The sequence below is a fragment of the Cyanistes caeruleus genome, chromosome 5 (assembly GCF_971803275.1).
Source record: "Cyanistes caeruleus chromosome 5, bCyaCae1.hap1.1, whole genome shotgun sequence".
Classification (NCBI taxonomy): domain Eukaryota; kingdom Metazoa; phylum Chordata; class Aves; order Passeriformes; family Paridae; genus Cyanistes; species Cyanistes caeruleus.
This window is the reverse complement of record NC_141705.1, coordinates 25,703,987-25,720,160: the sequence shown is the minus strand read 5'-3', so window position 1 is coordinate 25,720,160 and position 16,174 is coordinate 25,703,987. Positions and strand designations below refer to the sequence as shown.

The following is a 16,174-nucleotide window of genomic DNA, read 5'->3' as shown; positions in this document are numbered from 1 at the left end:
AAAGAAGTGTGTGCTTCAGCCAAGAAGAGCAGCATCTGGAAGTAACTTGCTGAGAGAAGTGGGGCTCCAAAAAATGAGGTGACCTGATGAAGTGTCCAGCTTTCTGCAATATTCTTTGGCCAAGAGAATGGCTGAGTTAGAATTTAAGACTTGCTCTGAGCAAGAAGTATCTGGGGTAGACTGGGTGTGGTGTTCCATTCTGAAGCAGCTGGTACAGATTTCCTTCAAAAAAAAATTATGATAATACATTACCTCTGATCTAAAATATAAGTTGTATTTTCCTCATGGCGAATCCACGCTCTGTGACCTGGGAGAAAATGAATTGTTTTTCTCTACTGCAGGTGGTCAGTAGCCTTACCACCTCTCCCTTTGGTACCTGTGGAGCACAAGTGGGAGTTGGCACTCACTCATTCCTTTCAAATTGTATAATTCATCAGCTGAATGAAATTAAATGCAGAGCAGTTGTTCTAAGCTTGTCCTGCTGCCTGACTTGTGTTTCAGATCCATGGATGGGATTTGCTGTTCAAAAGTTTGTTTTCCTCTTCTACACATAAACTGTTGAATGGGCTTCATTTAAAGGTTGGTCATACTGAGGTGTCCCCATTCCCTTTGCTCTGAAATCATACAGTGCTACATGGTTTTTATGGCATTTGTTTGCTCAGTGAGCTGACTTGTCTCTAACACTAGCTAAGTTAGCTCTTGGGTGGTTTGGCACAAAAGTATTTTCAAAGTCAATGGCAAACACACATTTTTGAAAGGAAGCAGTATTGCACCATTGCATCAGTTCAGTTATCTTGTGAAATATTTTTCTGACTGTGTCCATTGACTTAAGAAAAGTCATGATCGTCGGTTAGAAACTTGGTTTATGTCTTAGGCTGTCACTGTTACTGAGCCCTCAGGAGACATGAATTTGTCAAATGTCTGCCTACATGAAAGTGTAACAAACTTACTACTGCCCGCCTTCAGATTATGTCTTTGTGCTGTATTAAAGCTGTATAAATGCACTTCTGTTAAGCCTTTCTTTAGGGATCAAGTCATGACACATTTCATGTGTAAATTGCTTCTAATAATCTCCTGAAGTCTACAGGATCCTTTATACCTTTTATCACCTAAAATAAAAGCTATTAGTGCTTTTACTTAAGTGCTTCTTAATCCATGTTTCCATTTTGCAGTATATTGTAAAGGATCTCTGTTCGAGCAAATGAGAAATGCTTATTTTTCACAGCTAGAATAGGGACTTCTTTGTACATTGTTTTCCATCCCTTCATAATTTTTACATTTTGGTAATGGTGGTATTGCTGTTTGCACACACTTTTGCTTTTGTATTGTCTACAGACACAGTATTAACCAAAAGTTTATTTGCTGTGGTAGCCGTCTTGAAAAAGAAACACTGGTCAACCCCTCAAGGACATTTTGATCTTGTCAGGAGAGGCTATTAGAAAGGGGAGCTTGCTGTTGACAGTTGTTTGTAATATTGTGCTTTTACACCAGAGTATGGAGTTAATTTGTCTTTTCCTTCACTTTGTCAGTGCTTAATGGATGCTTTTAGGTATGAGCTCTCCATTTCCATGGTACAACTAAATAGTCTGTCAGTTGCAAAGGAAAGGAGAAGTGTCATGGAAGTGATGATTCTGTCACCAGTGGGTTTTTCTATGTGGATGTTACAAATCTTGATAGTGATAAGGCAGCCCCTTATCATTTTAGGTTTTTTTTTTTTTTTAACAGAGGGCAGATATAAATGGGAAACAGTAACAACGTAAACACTGGTCTCTTGATTTCTTTTGGCAAATAACTGCATGGTAGTAGTTGGCATCAGTTTAGAGAAAGATAGCTGTAGAATAATTTACTTCTCAGTAAGATGTTGTCTTTAAAAATTAGAGATTAATTTTAATCTTGAAAATACAGCTTTTTATGCTATTTTTTTAGAAGGTGGATGTATAATGATGATTTAGTTCTGTAAGAGGACCTGTGCTTTAGTTGTAAGACAATGAAACATGTTACCTGATGTACAGCAGTAAAGAAACCTTAAGAAATAAATGCTTTTGAACCACGTGTAGTGACTACAACTTCTTTTTCATTCATGATATCATTATTGAAGTTACTCATATGCAGTTATCATTATTTAATGAAGTTGCAGAAGTGAATTGTGTCTGTTATTCTAGAAGAAGTTTTGAGCTAATCAGAGGCAGTTGACAGGTATTTTGTACATGATGTTTCTTTTTAAGAATCAGTTTCAGTGGAAGTTTAAAGTACTGTTTTGATTTTGTGGAAATGTACCTGAATAAATACAGAAGGAATATGTGCAGTTGAAGAGAATCCTAGCAGGACTCACAGATGAGTAGATGTTCAGCTCTTCATTCATTGTGTTCAATTTCTTTCACTCCACTTTCCTTGCCATGAAGAATTTGGAATCTTCTTCATTTACAGATGTCTCTTTAACAATTTTCTTATTTTTCCAGTGTTATGGTGACAATGTGTCTTGATTCACATTAAATCTCAAGAAGCTACAGACGTCAAGAGAGTGACATATTTAAAAAGGGAAGGCAACTATTTAGAACAACACTTGAGCATATGCTAACTTCATTCCTATTCAGACAGCACTTCAGCACATGCTTGAAAGATGCTCTCAGTAGAGAAGCTGTCTAGCCTCAAGATTGAAATTCAAAGTAAGCCAAAGTAATAGCTTTTAAAAAGTCATCTGACATGTACCCCTCCTGTTGATTTGAATACGGTCTGCTGGTTTTCTGAAATTCTGAAAAAATTATCCATGTAGTCTATGGCTAACTTTTACCCCTACATGCAAGCATATAAAGAGTTTTAAGCAGTTACTTCTATCAGGATCTTGAGAACAGTGCTAAACTTAAGAATTCACTTAATTACCCATGGTCAGAGAGGTTCTGCAACTTTTCACAAACCTCTGACCTCTGATTCAAGGCATCCAACTAATGCTTAGTAAAATAGTGCACTTCTAATGAGATAGATGCTTTTTAGAACTGGATGTCTCATTTTGGATATACAATGAAAGATGTTAAATCTTGGTATGGGAGTCTCAAATATTCAGTTAGTCATTCAAAAGATGTAGGAAAATTAAGTTAAGAATGATCTTTTGTTAACATCTACAATTTTAACTGCATATAAAACATGTGAGTCATTTAGATAGACTGAATTTTGGGAGGATGACAAGGTAGTCTGATTAAAACAAGTGTTTAATTTGTTATTTAGATAAAGGTACATATGCGGTATTTGTGTTCTAAGTGTTTCAGCACTCCATGAAGGAAAAAAAAATGGAGCTGAGGGTCAAGTGACATAAAAGTGTAATGGTTCTTTAGAACTAAGATATTAGTCCAAAGAAAGCACCCCCAGTCACTATAAATTTTAAATTAGGCTGGAATTATTTGTATCTGAATAGCTTATACCCTCGTAAGTATTTTTAAAATTATTGTGTAAATAATTTTCAAAAATCTTACCTAAACTATAAGCCATTAAGTGCAGAGAAGTTGGATGAAATCCGAGTAAGAGAAAATAGCAGAATCACAAGCAAGGTGGGATGTATTGAAGAGTAAATTGCACTAATGATTGAAAGGTAATACACACTCATTATATGTCATAATTGTTAGATCATGTTTGAGACCTTGGTTAGAGGAGAAAGTATGCAAATAGGGATATAAAAACTCTGTCTGAAAATATGAGCTGCATTAACATTACAAGGTTGTAGAAATTGTAGGATGAAGCTGTACAGAAAGTGAAAAGAGGATAAAGGTGGAATATGAGAGGAAATATATGATATGGGAGGTGATGTTGTATAAACAGTAATTTCTACTGTGTCCAGAATAGGAGAGTCCAAAGTAAGGATGAGACATCAGGGGTCTCCAATAGATGGGAAGAATCATTCAGACTCTGAAGAGCTTGAAATTGTCAAAGAAATTAAATGCTTTCATTGACTCACTGTTTGCAATGGCAAATGGAGGAACAAATGTCTAAAAGGTAAGCATTTTTAGGAGTCTTGAAGGAAAAATATTAAAGGAAAGGAAATATTAAGGAAAAGGACATTAAAAACAAACAAACAAACTTTAACTGTCTGATTTAAAAACAAAACCAAGTGAACTGGATCCAAAATGAAAGTATGAAGAAAATTGTGACTTATATTGACTGGTGTATTTTGAATAGTATGGCCAAACCCTCTTTGGTGTTTCTTTATTGACTTCTAACCGTGACTCAAAATATGTCCTGACACCTGACACCAGCTGCAGATTAGCCAACAGAGTGCTTTTTAGTGGAATTGAGAGTTTTAGACTGCGGGAAATAGTACAAATGATGGGGATGTTGATCAGGCGTGAAAAGAATTGAAGTTTAGATTTTTTTTCAAGCTACTTCCTTCCACAGGTTAATTTTGGTTTTCTGTCTGCGTAAATTTTTCCTCTGATTTATACTCTTGTCTAATCAATATGCCTGACACCAAGGCTCATGAGAACTTTGTCCTGTAGTGGGCATTATCCAAATGATCAAAATCTGTTACTGCATCTTTGTTGTGTCTGTGTCTTTTCCTTCCGTCTAGCCTTCCATACAGAAAGATGATCTATAATTTCCCCTTCTGTCAGGCTTCCTCTCCCCTCATCAATGAATTTTTTCCACATGACTCTGAGTCCGATGTCTCTAAGATATGCTTGGTTGGAATGGAGTTTATCTTCCCTGCCATGGCCACTCCCTGCCATGCAGTGAGAAGCACATGAAAATTATCCAAATCTGACATGGCAAAATGGGATCTAGGCTAGCTAAGTATTTAAAGAGACACTACAGCAATGCATGAGTTGAAACTAACTCCGTAGAATTGTTTCAGTTCTCAATCGTGTCTCAGAAAGTTTTCTCAATTATATGTTCATGGTACTTGAGTCTGGAAAGAAAGGATATTTTTTATTAGACTATGGTGGATTGCTCTTTATCGGCTGCCAGATATCCACCCAATTTATCTCTTGCTCCATCCCCTCCACAGGACAGTGGAAGGCAGGAAACGAGATTTAAAATGTCTTAGGTTGAGTGAAAGGCAGAGAGAGTTCCTATCAGGTGCAAAACAAACCCAGGAAAATGAATTTAATATATTACCGATTAAAACCAGAATTGGATGGTGAGAAAAAAAATAAAAGAACTAAAACGCTTTGCCTCATCCTGCCCTCCTTTCACAGGCTCAGCTTCACTCCTTCATTTCCAACTCCTCTACCTCCTCCCAGCTGTGAACGGTGCAGGAAAATGGGGAATGGGGTTGTGATCAGCCCATAAGAGCTCCACTCTGCTGCTTCTTCCTCCTCACAATTTTCCCTGCTTCAGTGCTGGATCTCTGCATGGTCTGCAGTCCTTCCAGAACAGATCCTGTGTGGGCCCTCTGGGTGGGTTGCAGTTCCTCAGGATAAGCCTTCTTCAGCACTGGTCCTTCACAGGCTGCAGTTCCTTCAGGACATGGCCACCTGCTCTGGCATGGAGCCCTCAACAAGCTGCGGAGTGCATTACTGCTCTATCCCAGGTCCCTTCCATGGGCTGCAGTGGAAATTTCTGCTGTGGTGCCTGAAGTGCTTTTCCCCCTTCTCTCACCTCAGTGTTACAGGATTATTTCTCACACTTCTATTTTCCTCACTCACTCCCATGTGCAGAGTTTTGCTCTCCCAGCAGTGCTGCCCTCCTGACTGAGGGCTCAGCTGTGTCCTGTGGTCACCTGCTAATATTACCTCATTCTCTCTGTATCAGGTGCTGTAATTAAAAATATAAATTCCTTCAAACCTTACTTTTCTTGTATGGCTAAATTTTTTTTATAGTGAAACCCCTACTACTTTGATTTTATTAGTCTACTACCACAGAATTAATTTCTTAAATTTCTTAATATCTGTTATCCTGAACTGAAGTGTACCTTTCCATGGGATCTTAAGAGTACCCAAACAGTGCTATTCCTACTAGTTGAAATGGTGGGGGTTTCCTCCAGAATGTATATGTATCCTTTTTATTTTCTTCCGTAGTGTAATGGGACTGTGAGCTGTTCTGTAAGGATTAGTTGATGTTTTATGTATAATGTGTTTTGGAAAAAAACAAATAGGAGTGTGGAAAAAATGCCAGGAAGAAACTGAGAATGTTTTTAGAAAGGAAGAGTCACCCAGCATACGCATTCAGCAGCCAAATTATCCATTGTGTCAGGAAAGGGAAGCTGCTGTGAGTTGTGGAAATTGAGTTTTCAAGTTAGCATTTGTGTGAAAAAATTACAGACACTATGCTTTAGTTGCAAAATGATTGCTTTTAACTCACCATAAAGAGAAAACAGTTTGTAGTTTTCCCTGCTATGGGGATTCCAAAGGATAGATCTTAAGAAAATTATGGAGAAAACATCTGAAATGCAGAATGAGATATTCCGTCCCAAGTGGACTGTACATGAGAAAATTCATAGCTGGAGAGAGGCCCAAGAAAATCTGTCCATCTTCTGTTTTAACTGAAATGAAAAATATACCAAGATGTCATAGTAAACGAAAAGAAGTAATAGTAAATGAAAATTTTTGAAGACAGTAATGACTTTTGGAAAAAGGTTTTGCTGGAAAAATCAGATGCTGGAGTGGGAATGCTGTAGTGCTTTCACATGGAGCAAAGTCCATGATAAAGCAGATACTTATCAACAGAACAGAAGAGCTAAAAAAGGCATTGTATAGGTTCTTATGTCTCACACAGGCAATTGTGAAATCAAGGAGAGTGACTACATTTTTTTAAGGTCAGGGGAACATGGCAACTTGGTGTTGATAAAGATTTGATGTGCTGTAGGTCATTCCCCTACCAAGAAACCTGCAAAATGCTGCCATAGGCAAGTTATACTGGGTGAGTTTGCTTTTGTTTTGCGTCTTTTCATGGGATTCTTAGAAATTTTCAAGACATTTTAGGACTGATTAAAGGTAAGATTTTGTTCCTTGTTGGTAGAACTTTTGCTATGGAAGAGCCAGGTGATTATTGCCATTTTTCCTTAGATTTAAGGAGGCTTTACCAGTGAGATTATGGATTGCAACTGTGCAATTAGTGCTGAGGGCATGCTAAGCTAAGTTCTGTGATGAAGTCGGTGGTGATCGCTACTGCAAGTTGAACACAATTCCATTTTCTGAAGGCTACTTAAAGATGTTCTGTAAAAGTTCCTCTGACTAAAAAGATCATTTTCTAATTGAAACTTGAGCAAATTTGACTTGGGATATGAAAATCAGACCACCTACTTTTCTCTTCAGGCTACATACTCTTCTCACATACTAAGTTATGCTTTGCATACCTGAGACGGAGGCATGTTTTATGTATCTTCTATAAAAATCCTGTTAAAATCCTAGCCTAGGCAGGTTTACATTAGCTTTAACTGAGACATCATTTAACTGCATTACATTTTAGATGCCTGAAGGATCCCAGGTGTGTTTTTATAGTGCAAATGAGAAAACGGATGCATTAAGATTGAAGAATTACACCGAATTGATTAATTAATTTTTTGGAGGAAGGATATTATTTTATTTCTCATTAGACAGGAATTGACTCTGATAATGCAATTGAAGTATTCCTAACCCTTTCAAAGGGCTTTATGTTTCTGGGCAGGAATGACACTTTGTGTAAAATAACTGCTTCAGCTGCTGTGAGCAGCTCTGATCTTACCCTCTGGTTCTTGCCACTGTACTGCCCCACCCCTTCTCCTGTCCTGGAAAAATATTTTTTTTCCCCAAAAAGCTGTCCAACTCAATTATTTCATCCAAGTGAAATAGTTGTTTCTTTCCCTCTTTCTCTCACCCTGTGCCCACCAAAAAATTACATTGCGGTGCAAGAGAAGGGAGAATAGGCAGGCACGCTAATGTGCAGAGCTAGTTCATTGCATGGCCTCATAAATTTGGAAGCAGCAATCACTTCTGGGTGAGGAACTATGTATGGTCTTATTATCATTACAGGCATGGCTCAGTTTTTTAAACCTAAAGAGAGTGATAAAGCTTAGCTGCAGTTGTAGTTGCTTTTCTTTGGGGCTGCCGTGAACTTTGTCTTTTGGGAGAGTAGGTTATTTCCAGTCAGCTGCACCTGCTAGTTCAGTGTATTTTGTTCAGATGCAGTCCATAGGAACAATCTGAAGAGGAGACTGGGAAAGGGAAAATGTGCAGTTTAAATTAGTTTCAGAGGACTGAAATGAAACTGTACACTTGCACTGCAATTGTTGGAGTGGAAGTAAGCACTTTTTTACCAGTTCAATCCATTTGGCAATTTCTGGTGATAAACAGAAAACTCTTAATTCAGATGAATGTCAGAAATGACCCATATAATTTGGCACCATACTGTTCTGATCAACAGTGTTTTGCCATTATTCCCATTCACTGCTCTTCTTACCTTCCTGTAGGTATTGCCAAAGCTAGTTTATATTCCCCATAATTGCAGCCTTACAGTACCTGAAGGGGGCTTATGAGAATGGTGGAAGAAAGCTATTTACACTCTTCTCTGTGTGATTGTTGCAAGGACAGGTCCTGGGTTTAATCTCTTCTCTGTTTTAAAAATTGTTATATAATTGCCACAAAATTCCTTCTTGTTCATGAATTCTGAATTCATTGCTCTACTGTCCAACCAGTGAGTACTACAAAAAGATCAGATAGCTCCAAGGTATCTTGGAGCACTTGTACCCTTCTCTGTCAGGACTGTGTGAATTATAAAATATCTAAAGCTGTCCATGCATGTGAACTCAGCCAAAAATGTCAGTACTTCTTGCCACATACCATGGCAGGAACTATCATGCAGTTGTGCCTCAGGAGATACATGATGATCTCGTGAATAATTTTGATGAAATTTCAATTGATGAAATTTCTACTTGTGAAAGTAGAATGGTAGTGAAAAGAGAAACTTTATGGGAACACTAAAGCCAGAACAGCTTTGGAACCCATTTTTTTCTATGTGACTTCCATTCTCAGCTTCAACTATATTTTATTGTATCCAGGCTGTCAAAAAGAAATTGTTTTTTTTTAATTTCTGTTCCAGTTTTATACAAAGTCAGAGGATTGTTAAAATATCTATGAGCTTATTTGGTTTTCCAAGCTAAGCTTCTCTGGTTTGATTTTTTTCTTATTTTTGACAGTATTATGGTAGCATTATGGAATGTAATCTTATCTGTGAGATACCAGCATTGCTTATATATTATATATACTGACTAGTCAATTCAATACATGCTTTGAACCAACTATTCAGTAGTCATACTATTGCTCTAAATATATTGTTTTACTTTCACAGGTGCCTGCAGAACTATCACCAACAGCCAGTGCCAAATACTTCCATATAACTACACCACCGTAACTTCAGTTCTTTCCATTGTCAAAAGCATTGAAATGGAGAAGTTCCTGAAGTTCTTCAGTTACCTCAATCGTCTCAACTGCTATCAACACATCATGCTGTTTGGCTGTAGTCTCGCTCTTCCTGAATGCATCAGTGACAGTGATGACAGGTATTTGGGAATGAAAATCCATCAGTGACTAGAGCCAATTGTGGTAAAATACTCTCTGTCTAATCAGACAAGGGAAGATCCAAACTAAGCTTGTGACTTCATTTCAAAATTCCTGTCTGTCAAAGCTAATGACAGCATTTCTGCCATGATAAGCCAACTGTAATAGAGCTCTTTTAGAAAAAGGTTGCCACTGTATAAACTAAAACTGTGAAATTAGGGCAGTCAGGCTTATTTTCCTAATTTCCTTATTTTCCTGTACAGAGTTCTGCCTAAATTCTCCAATCTGGCTATGACAAAATGGAATGTTTTGGAACAACAATTATGCCTTGGATATTTATAGTATTATCATAAGTTGGGCTGGTCTTTAGTTAAACTTCAAATTTGTTTAGTCATTTCCTTCAGCATAGTTAATGTTTTAAATATATTTTTGGTATTAAATTAGCAGAATATGTTGAGGGTGACATAAACTATTCTGGAAGCTTAAGGAGCATGTACTTTTTCTGCATTTACATAATTTCACAGCATTAGTATAATGTGTGTGCACATTTAAATTAAGTTTGATTTGAAAAAGGATCAGTGAGTTTAGCAGAGCTAAAATCAAAACATGACACAAAAAGGGGAAAAGGAATATTTTTTTAACATGTACACATGTTAAATATGTAATATGTATACAATCTTTGATGTTTCTGGAGGGGAAAGAGAGAGAATAGATTTCTTTCTCCTTGTTTTCATTTTTTATTTCCACTTCCTCCATTTTGAAATTCATTGGAAGAGAATCTGACAATTGAATAAGTGTTCCAAACAATGTAACAAGACCAGGAAGCTGAATGCTGTGCAGTTTAGAAGGAATAAGGTACTTATGAAAGAAGTTCTGTGAGAACTGGTCAAAAATCCAGTTACCAATGAAAGGTACAGTCTCACTCCAGGCAATATATGCCTGCCACTTCCAGTGCATCACAAAATGCAGTGATTGCAGTCAGTGGCAACCATGGGAAGAAAAATAAGAGAGGATTGACAGTGTGCTTGTTAGTTAAATCTAGTTTGCAAAACCTCAGTTGTCCTAATTTAACTTCCTGTTTCTTCTTTAAACAAGAATACCTTTTTTATTTTTTTTTTCTGTAGGCAACTGAATGATTTTTGTGATTACAACAGTCCTTTTGTAGCATCCAGTTATTGCAGGCAAACACATATATTTCACAGCCAAGAATACTTTATTTTAAGAAACATCAGATCTGCAAAAAGTAGTTATTAACACCTCTTCCCTTCTCAGCCCAGCCCCTTCCCTGCCTTCCCACCGTAATTCCTGTCAGTGAGATCTAGAGAAAAGCATATAACATAGTAGGAGGGAAGTTTGTATATGCTGAGTGCAGATATCAAAAATGAAAGAAACAAGCCTGCCTTAGGTCTGTTGAATAGGGGAATCTGGTTAGCAGAAAGATACTGAAATAGAAGAGTCCCTGTTAAAAGCCTCTGGTGGTAAGGAATACAGATATGTCCGTATGCTGTAGTGCTTTTCTGGGGGGACTGTGGTTGTCTAGAACATACGTTATGACAAAACATCCACTAATGTTGTAAACAGTTGTTACTGACATCATCCTTATTTCCTCCCATCAGTTACAGCTGGCTCATACTAACGTCAGTGCTTCTACATCTGATCATAACTTTTCATTTGTTGTTGTCTCTGTTTTGCGAAGCAATTGTTCCTAATGTATGTAAAGCTTAATTTGACAAATGTTGTTTACCCAGTGCGGAAGAGATGAAGCTCCTGTGATGCCTAGATGTCTATTCTTAGGTATTGTTGAGAGTCTGTTGGCAGCTTGCAGCCATGGGAGCAATAATTATAACACTGCGTTACAAGAAGGAACAAGAGGGAAAGTTACAAGCGCTAATCTTTGGCATCCAGTGAGCTGTCATTACATAGCTTTTCTCTGATATTTAAACTCATGTCTGTTTCCCATTTATCTTTCATGTATTTATAAACATTGTTTTCATTAACACTTGAAGGAGATTACGTTTCTAGGCAGAGAGCATATTCAGTGTTTGTGAAGTTAGGTACAGGGATTTCTGATTACTACCACAATATTGTTGCTCTTCAGAAATGTTCTGTATCTTACTGCAGCGAAACCATGTGTGTCAGTAAAAATATATTAATTAAAAAACATGTATTTAATTTCAGCAACTGGATATAAAATCAGCTAGCCCTACTCTTTTAAGAAAATATATAGCAGTTATCTATATACTACTTTCCAGTACTGAAAAAGTTTGAAAGTACAGCTGAAACCTGTGTGAAAATGGAAAGTTGAAGTGCAGTAAGGCTTTTTTGTGTGCTTACCCATAATTTTCGTAGTAAGAGACTGCTTATGTAAAGGTGTTAGGCAGCTTCCTCATTCTTGAGTGGATGGATGAGATCTTTCCAGTATGACTTAAAAATCAGCCTTAAAAAACCCTGTCCTACCACAGTTCGGCAGCATTGCTAAGAAAACATGACTCAGTCCTGAAAAGCAGTACCAGTGGTGGAAGAACACCTTAAACTAGATATGCTGAGCTAATGACTTCTGAAACATTCCCACATTCCCAGGAGTAACTTTGGCCTTTTGGGCAGTAATAGTCTGTATCCTCTGACCACCACATGCAACACTGGTACTTTGTTTGTTGCAAGAGACATCTGTCCTCAGAGCTACTGATTATGATTCATGATTAATCTAGTGAATTCTCCCTCAGCACTAAGAGTGGGCCAAAGGTCAGTCACTACAATGTAGTGGATGTTTATTTATAGCAACTCACATGCATTGGATTCATGAAGCTCAAGAAGACAATCAAAGTTAATCTGCAATGTTTTCAGATTTCAAAAGGAGAAAAAAAAATGCATTTTAAAGCCAAAATTAATGTAAAATTTAAAGATTCAAAACCATTAGAGAAGTTCATAGTGGGTCAGCCTATTACTGCGTAATGCAAACAGACTTACCGATTGATGATTTCTAATATTTCTTGTGCTCTATGAAATAATTAAATTTCATCAAAAGACTTGGGAAAATAGGCAGGCTATAGGAGATCCTGAAGGCCCATGTACATGGCTTATTTTGACTTTTTATGCTGGGAATAAATTTGAAGTTTATGGATTCTCATACCCCTGTGCTTTTATGCTGCCTTTAAAACAGAAATAATAACTTGAGTACTTACATTACTCCTCTTTGTAGAAGTATATTCCAAAAAGTTAAGGAAATGCATTATGTTGAGAGATACTCAGAGTCTCCTATCTTTGGAGATCAAACTTAATTTAGGCTAGAAAATAGTATTAGGGCAATGCAAATTAGAAAGTGCAATATGTTCTCAAGCTAAAATTCCAATGCACCTTGCATTTCTGTACATTTTCACTCACTATGCTTTTTTCATGTCAGGCATCTTTGAAAACAGAGTTGTGAAGTGCTTATCTTCAGTTAGGGCTCAGAGTGCGTTTGAGACCATGGCTTTTTATGCTGGATGCTCTACAAATATGCACTGAGGGGCAGCCTCCTGCCTCTGAAAGTTTATAGCCCATGAAGGAAACAAGTAGGAAGAGAAAATAACACTGTCACAGTAACGGCTGGAGAAGCCAAAATGGAGGAAGAAATTTGCAGTAGAGCAGGGAACTTCTCTGTAACACTTGGAGCCTGTATCTTTAGGCACAACATTATCTTTCTTCTTGATTAAAATCTGAAAATTAATTTCACTTGTTCATTCACTTTAATTGTGACCTAATGCACAGTGAATGTATGGCAAAACTCTCTGCCATAATTCAACCATTTTTTCCCTCTCAGATTAATTCTAAAGGGCAAGATAATACAATGAAGGGAAAATACTCTCCTTGATTTTCAAACTCTTTCCTAGAAAGCAGTTTCTTGTGTAAATGTCTGTATGTAACTTATTTTATGGTGCTGTAGGATCTATACTACACACAACAGTAGTCAAGTAAAGACTTGCAGAAAGCCAGAGGTCAGAATAGGTCAACATGATATGTTTGGAATGGAAGAAATTAACTAATTAAAATTAGGTTAATACTAAATGGGTTCTAAGAAGCTGTGAATAGTTTGTGTGCAGTTAAATATTCTCTGAAGAGCTGCTGATATGACTCATAGTGGCTAATTCTATTATGGGTTTTTTTCTGGTTGATTGTCTTAATCTTTTTTTCTGTAATTAATAAAAAGGAAAAACCTAATAGTGTGATTTTCACTGAGGGCCTAAAGTAGGATGAAATATTAGGTCCAAAAAACAAATCCAGAAATATGTGTGGTGTCTTTTATTAAAAGCTGTCAACAGTTTGAAAGAATTTCATTCATGTCCTCTTAGAAAATGGAAGAGAATCAATCTCTGTAGAGTAATAGATATCTGTCTGTCATGTTTAGTATAATCTATGAATGAGACAAGTGTTGTGGTTATTTCCTTTTTCCTGTTTTTGTGAACTTCACTTGAAACTTATCCATGTTCTTTATTTCTCCTGCTGACAGTGAAATTAATTATATTTTAGCACAGTTATAACAGCTAAACTTATTAAAATAATAAAATATTATAAAAACCCCCTACTTTTTAGAGTTAATTGAGGCTTTTGAAGTATTTAGGAGAAAAAGCTCACTGATCACAAGGATGTTGTTTACATAGCTAATTTTTGTTTTAAGGCTTTGAGCAGGAAGCTATCAGCATATATTTGAGTCAATATCTATTTCACAAAGTCCATAATGGGTTTAATTGTGTATGAATGATGTATGGATATGTATGAGTTTGTATAGGCCTCCAATCCTCCACTGGCATGCTTCAATTTTGTTTTAATCCAGTTGATTTTGGCAACAAAAGTAAGTAAATATGCCAAGACAAAATAGCAGCTGCTAGGACCTCTGAGTGAACGATTCTGTAGGTAGCCTGTGACCCAGACTTTATGCTTTTACACTAGTCTTTCATGCTATCTTTTTATAATGCACCTGTGTGAAGATGTTAAATTATAGTTGCACAGGGAACTTTGCCGTTCTGCAGCTTTTAAGAAATGTTTAAATTTTACACATTTATGAAGTTAGCTTCAGAGTAATTTTTGAAGCAAAGGTATTGAGCAGCTCACCTGGAAGGACATTTAGAATCCCCTCTCATAAACCTATGAGAGATGCTTTTGTTGAAACTGGTGGTATTTACTTTTAAACATTGAGCTACTGCACTGGTAACAATCGTTTACCAGCTCTCCAAGGAACAAGGTGGGACAATTTTCTCCCACCATCATGTTGTCTCTTTCTGTTGTTCTCATGACTCCATCCAGTGTAGTTCTTGCCATGACCCAGGTACATGGAGTGGAGGCTTCTTTCAGATGCTTCTAAGTGGCTACCAGTTCTTTCCTGAGTTTGTAGTCCTGTCTTTGATGTCCTGTGAAACTGCTTTATCCTCTTAATACGCTTCCTTTTTGATGGTGCCTCTTTAGCCTAAGGAATTTAACATGACTCACAAAGGCTATTCCAGATGTTTTGGCAATAGTTGTTTGTCAAGAAGATCCAGAAGATTAGAATCTTAATTCAAACTAAAGCAGAGGTGATGTTCAGTGGGTGAAGTGATTTATACATAGAATGTTTGTAATCACATGTCTTTTGTTTTAAATGTTGTCATGACTTGGCTTGCAGCCTGTCAGAATCCAGCAGCCCAATTGTGTACAAAACCCCACACTGTTGTGAAATCTGTCTTTGAATATAACCAAGTCATAATCCAGTCTACAGGTTTTAAATCTGGGTATGGTCCATTGAAGTGCACTTGTGACTTGAACCACACAACCTTGGAGATCCAACTAATTGAAAACATGTATAGACATATTTTGTCAAAAGGGAACACAAAAATTAGAGAGTATGATGATGTTGCAAATGCTTGCCCACATAAATAGTGTTCTCTGTCTGCCATTTTTTTTTTTTTTTTTGTATCTTGTTATTGTTGATTTAAAGCATTCTCTTCAGGGAATGGATATAAGTGTTACTGTTTAGCAGAAAAACTGAGGAATACACAGGGTCTGTGTCATTTGAAAAAGCCCAGAACAGCAAAACAAATGAATAATTTTTTCTTTCATTTTGTCCTTTCTACCAGTTAATAACCTTCCAATAGCTGTAATTTAATAAATAGTTATAATAATGACTTTATTGTGTAACTTTTTTGATAAGTAAAATGTTGAGGATAGAGTTGCTAATGGCAGATAGTCAACATGTTGTGAGAAACATTTTGTAAGACTTTCCTATGCAATGTACTCAGTGCCAGCTCTGGTCTACCATCAAATTGATAGCACTCTAATTCAAGGTGAAGTAGAATTAATTCACAGCAACAAGAAAGTGAAGTGGTTGAGAGATGTAATACATTGGGTAGAGTTTCAAACTAGCAAAACTGTCTGTTTAAGGTATCAGTATAATAGCACTAGACAATTCCTGTGTGCTTTTGAAAGTGTTTATGTGCAGTAACAGATGTCATATGCAAAGTCATGATTGAAAACATGTTTTAGTGAGCGTACTGAACAGTCATGAATTTCTAAATTTAAGGAGACAGTGAATAAAATCAGGATGACTTGAAATGGAAAATTGAGTAGGTAGTAAATAGATACATGGAATAAAGAAAATCTACAATATGCAGATTCAGAAGTGATTAAGTATTTGGTCAGAAAAAGGATCAAAAAGAAAATAAATCCTCAAGCCCCAATTCCTGCTCTAAGGGAAGATAATTTTTCAA

At 36.8% G+C, this 16,174-nt stretch overlaps 1 protein-coding gene across 3 annotated transcripts in view; it reads left to right on the top strand.

Annotated features, from left to right (window-relative positions):
- The window catches only part of CORIN (corin, serine peptidase), a 115,261-nt gene that overhangs the window by 34,190 nt on the left and 64,897 nt on the right, over nucleotides 1-16,174 (top strand). For all 3 annotated transcript variants that reach the window (XM_086890423.1, XM_086890421.1, XM_086890422.1), the window contains exon 4: nucleotides 9,250-9,460. In XM_086890423.1, coding sequence (XP_086746549.1) covers nucleotides 9,250-9,460 — 211 coding nt within the window. The remainder of the gene's footprint in view (nucleotides 1-9,249; nucleotides 9,461-16,174) is intronic.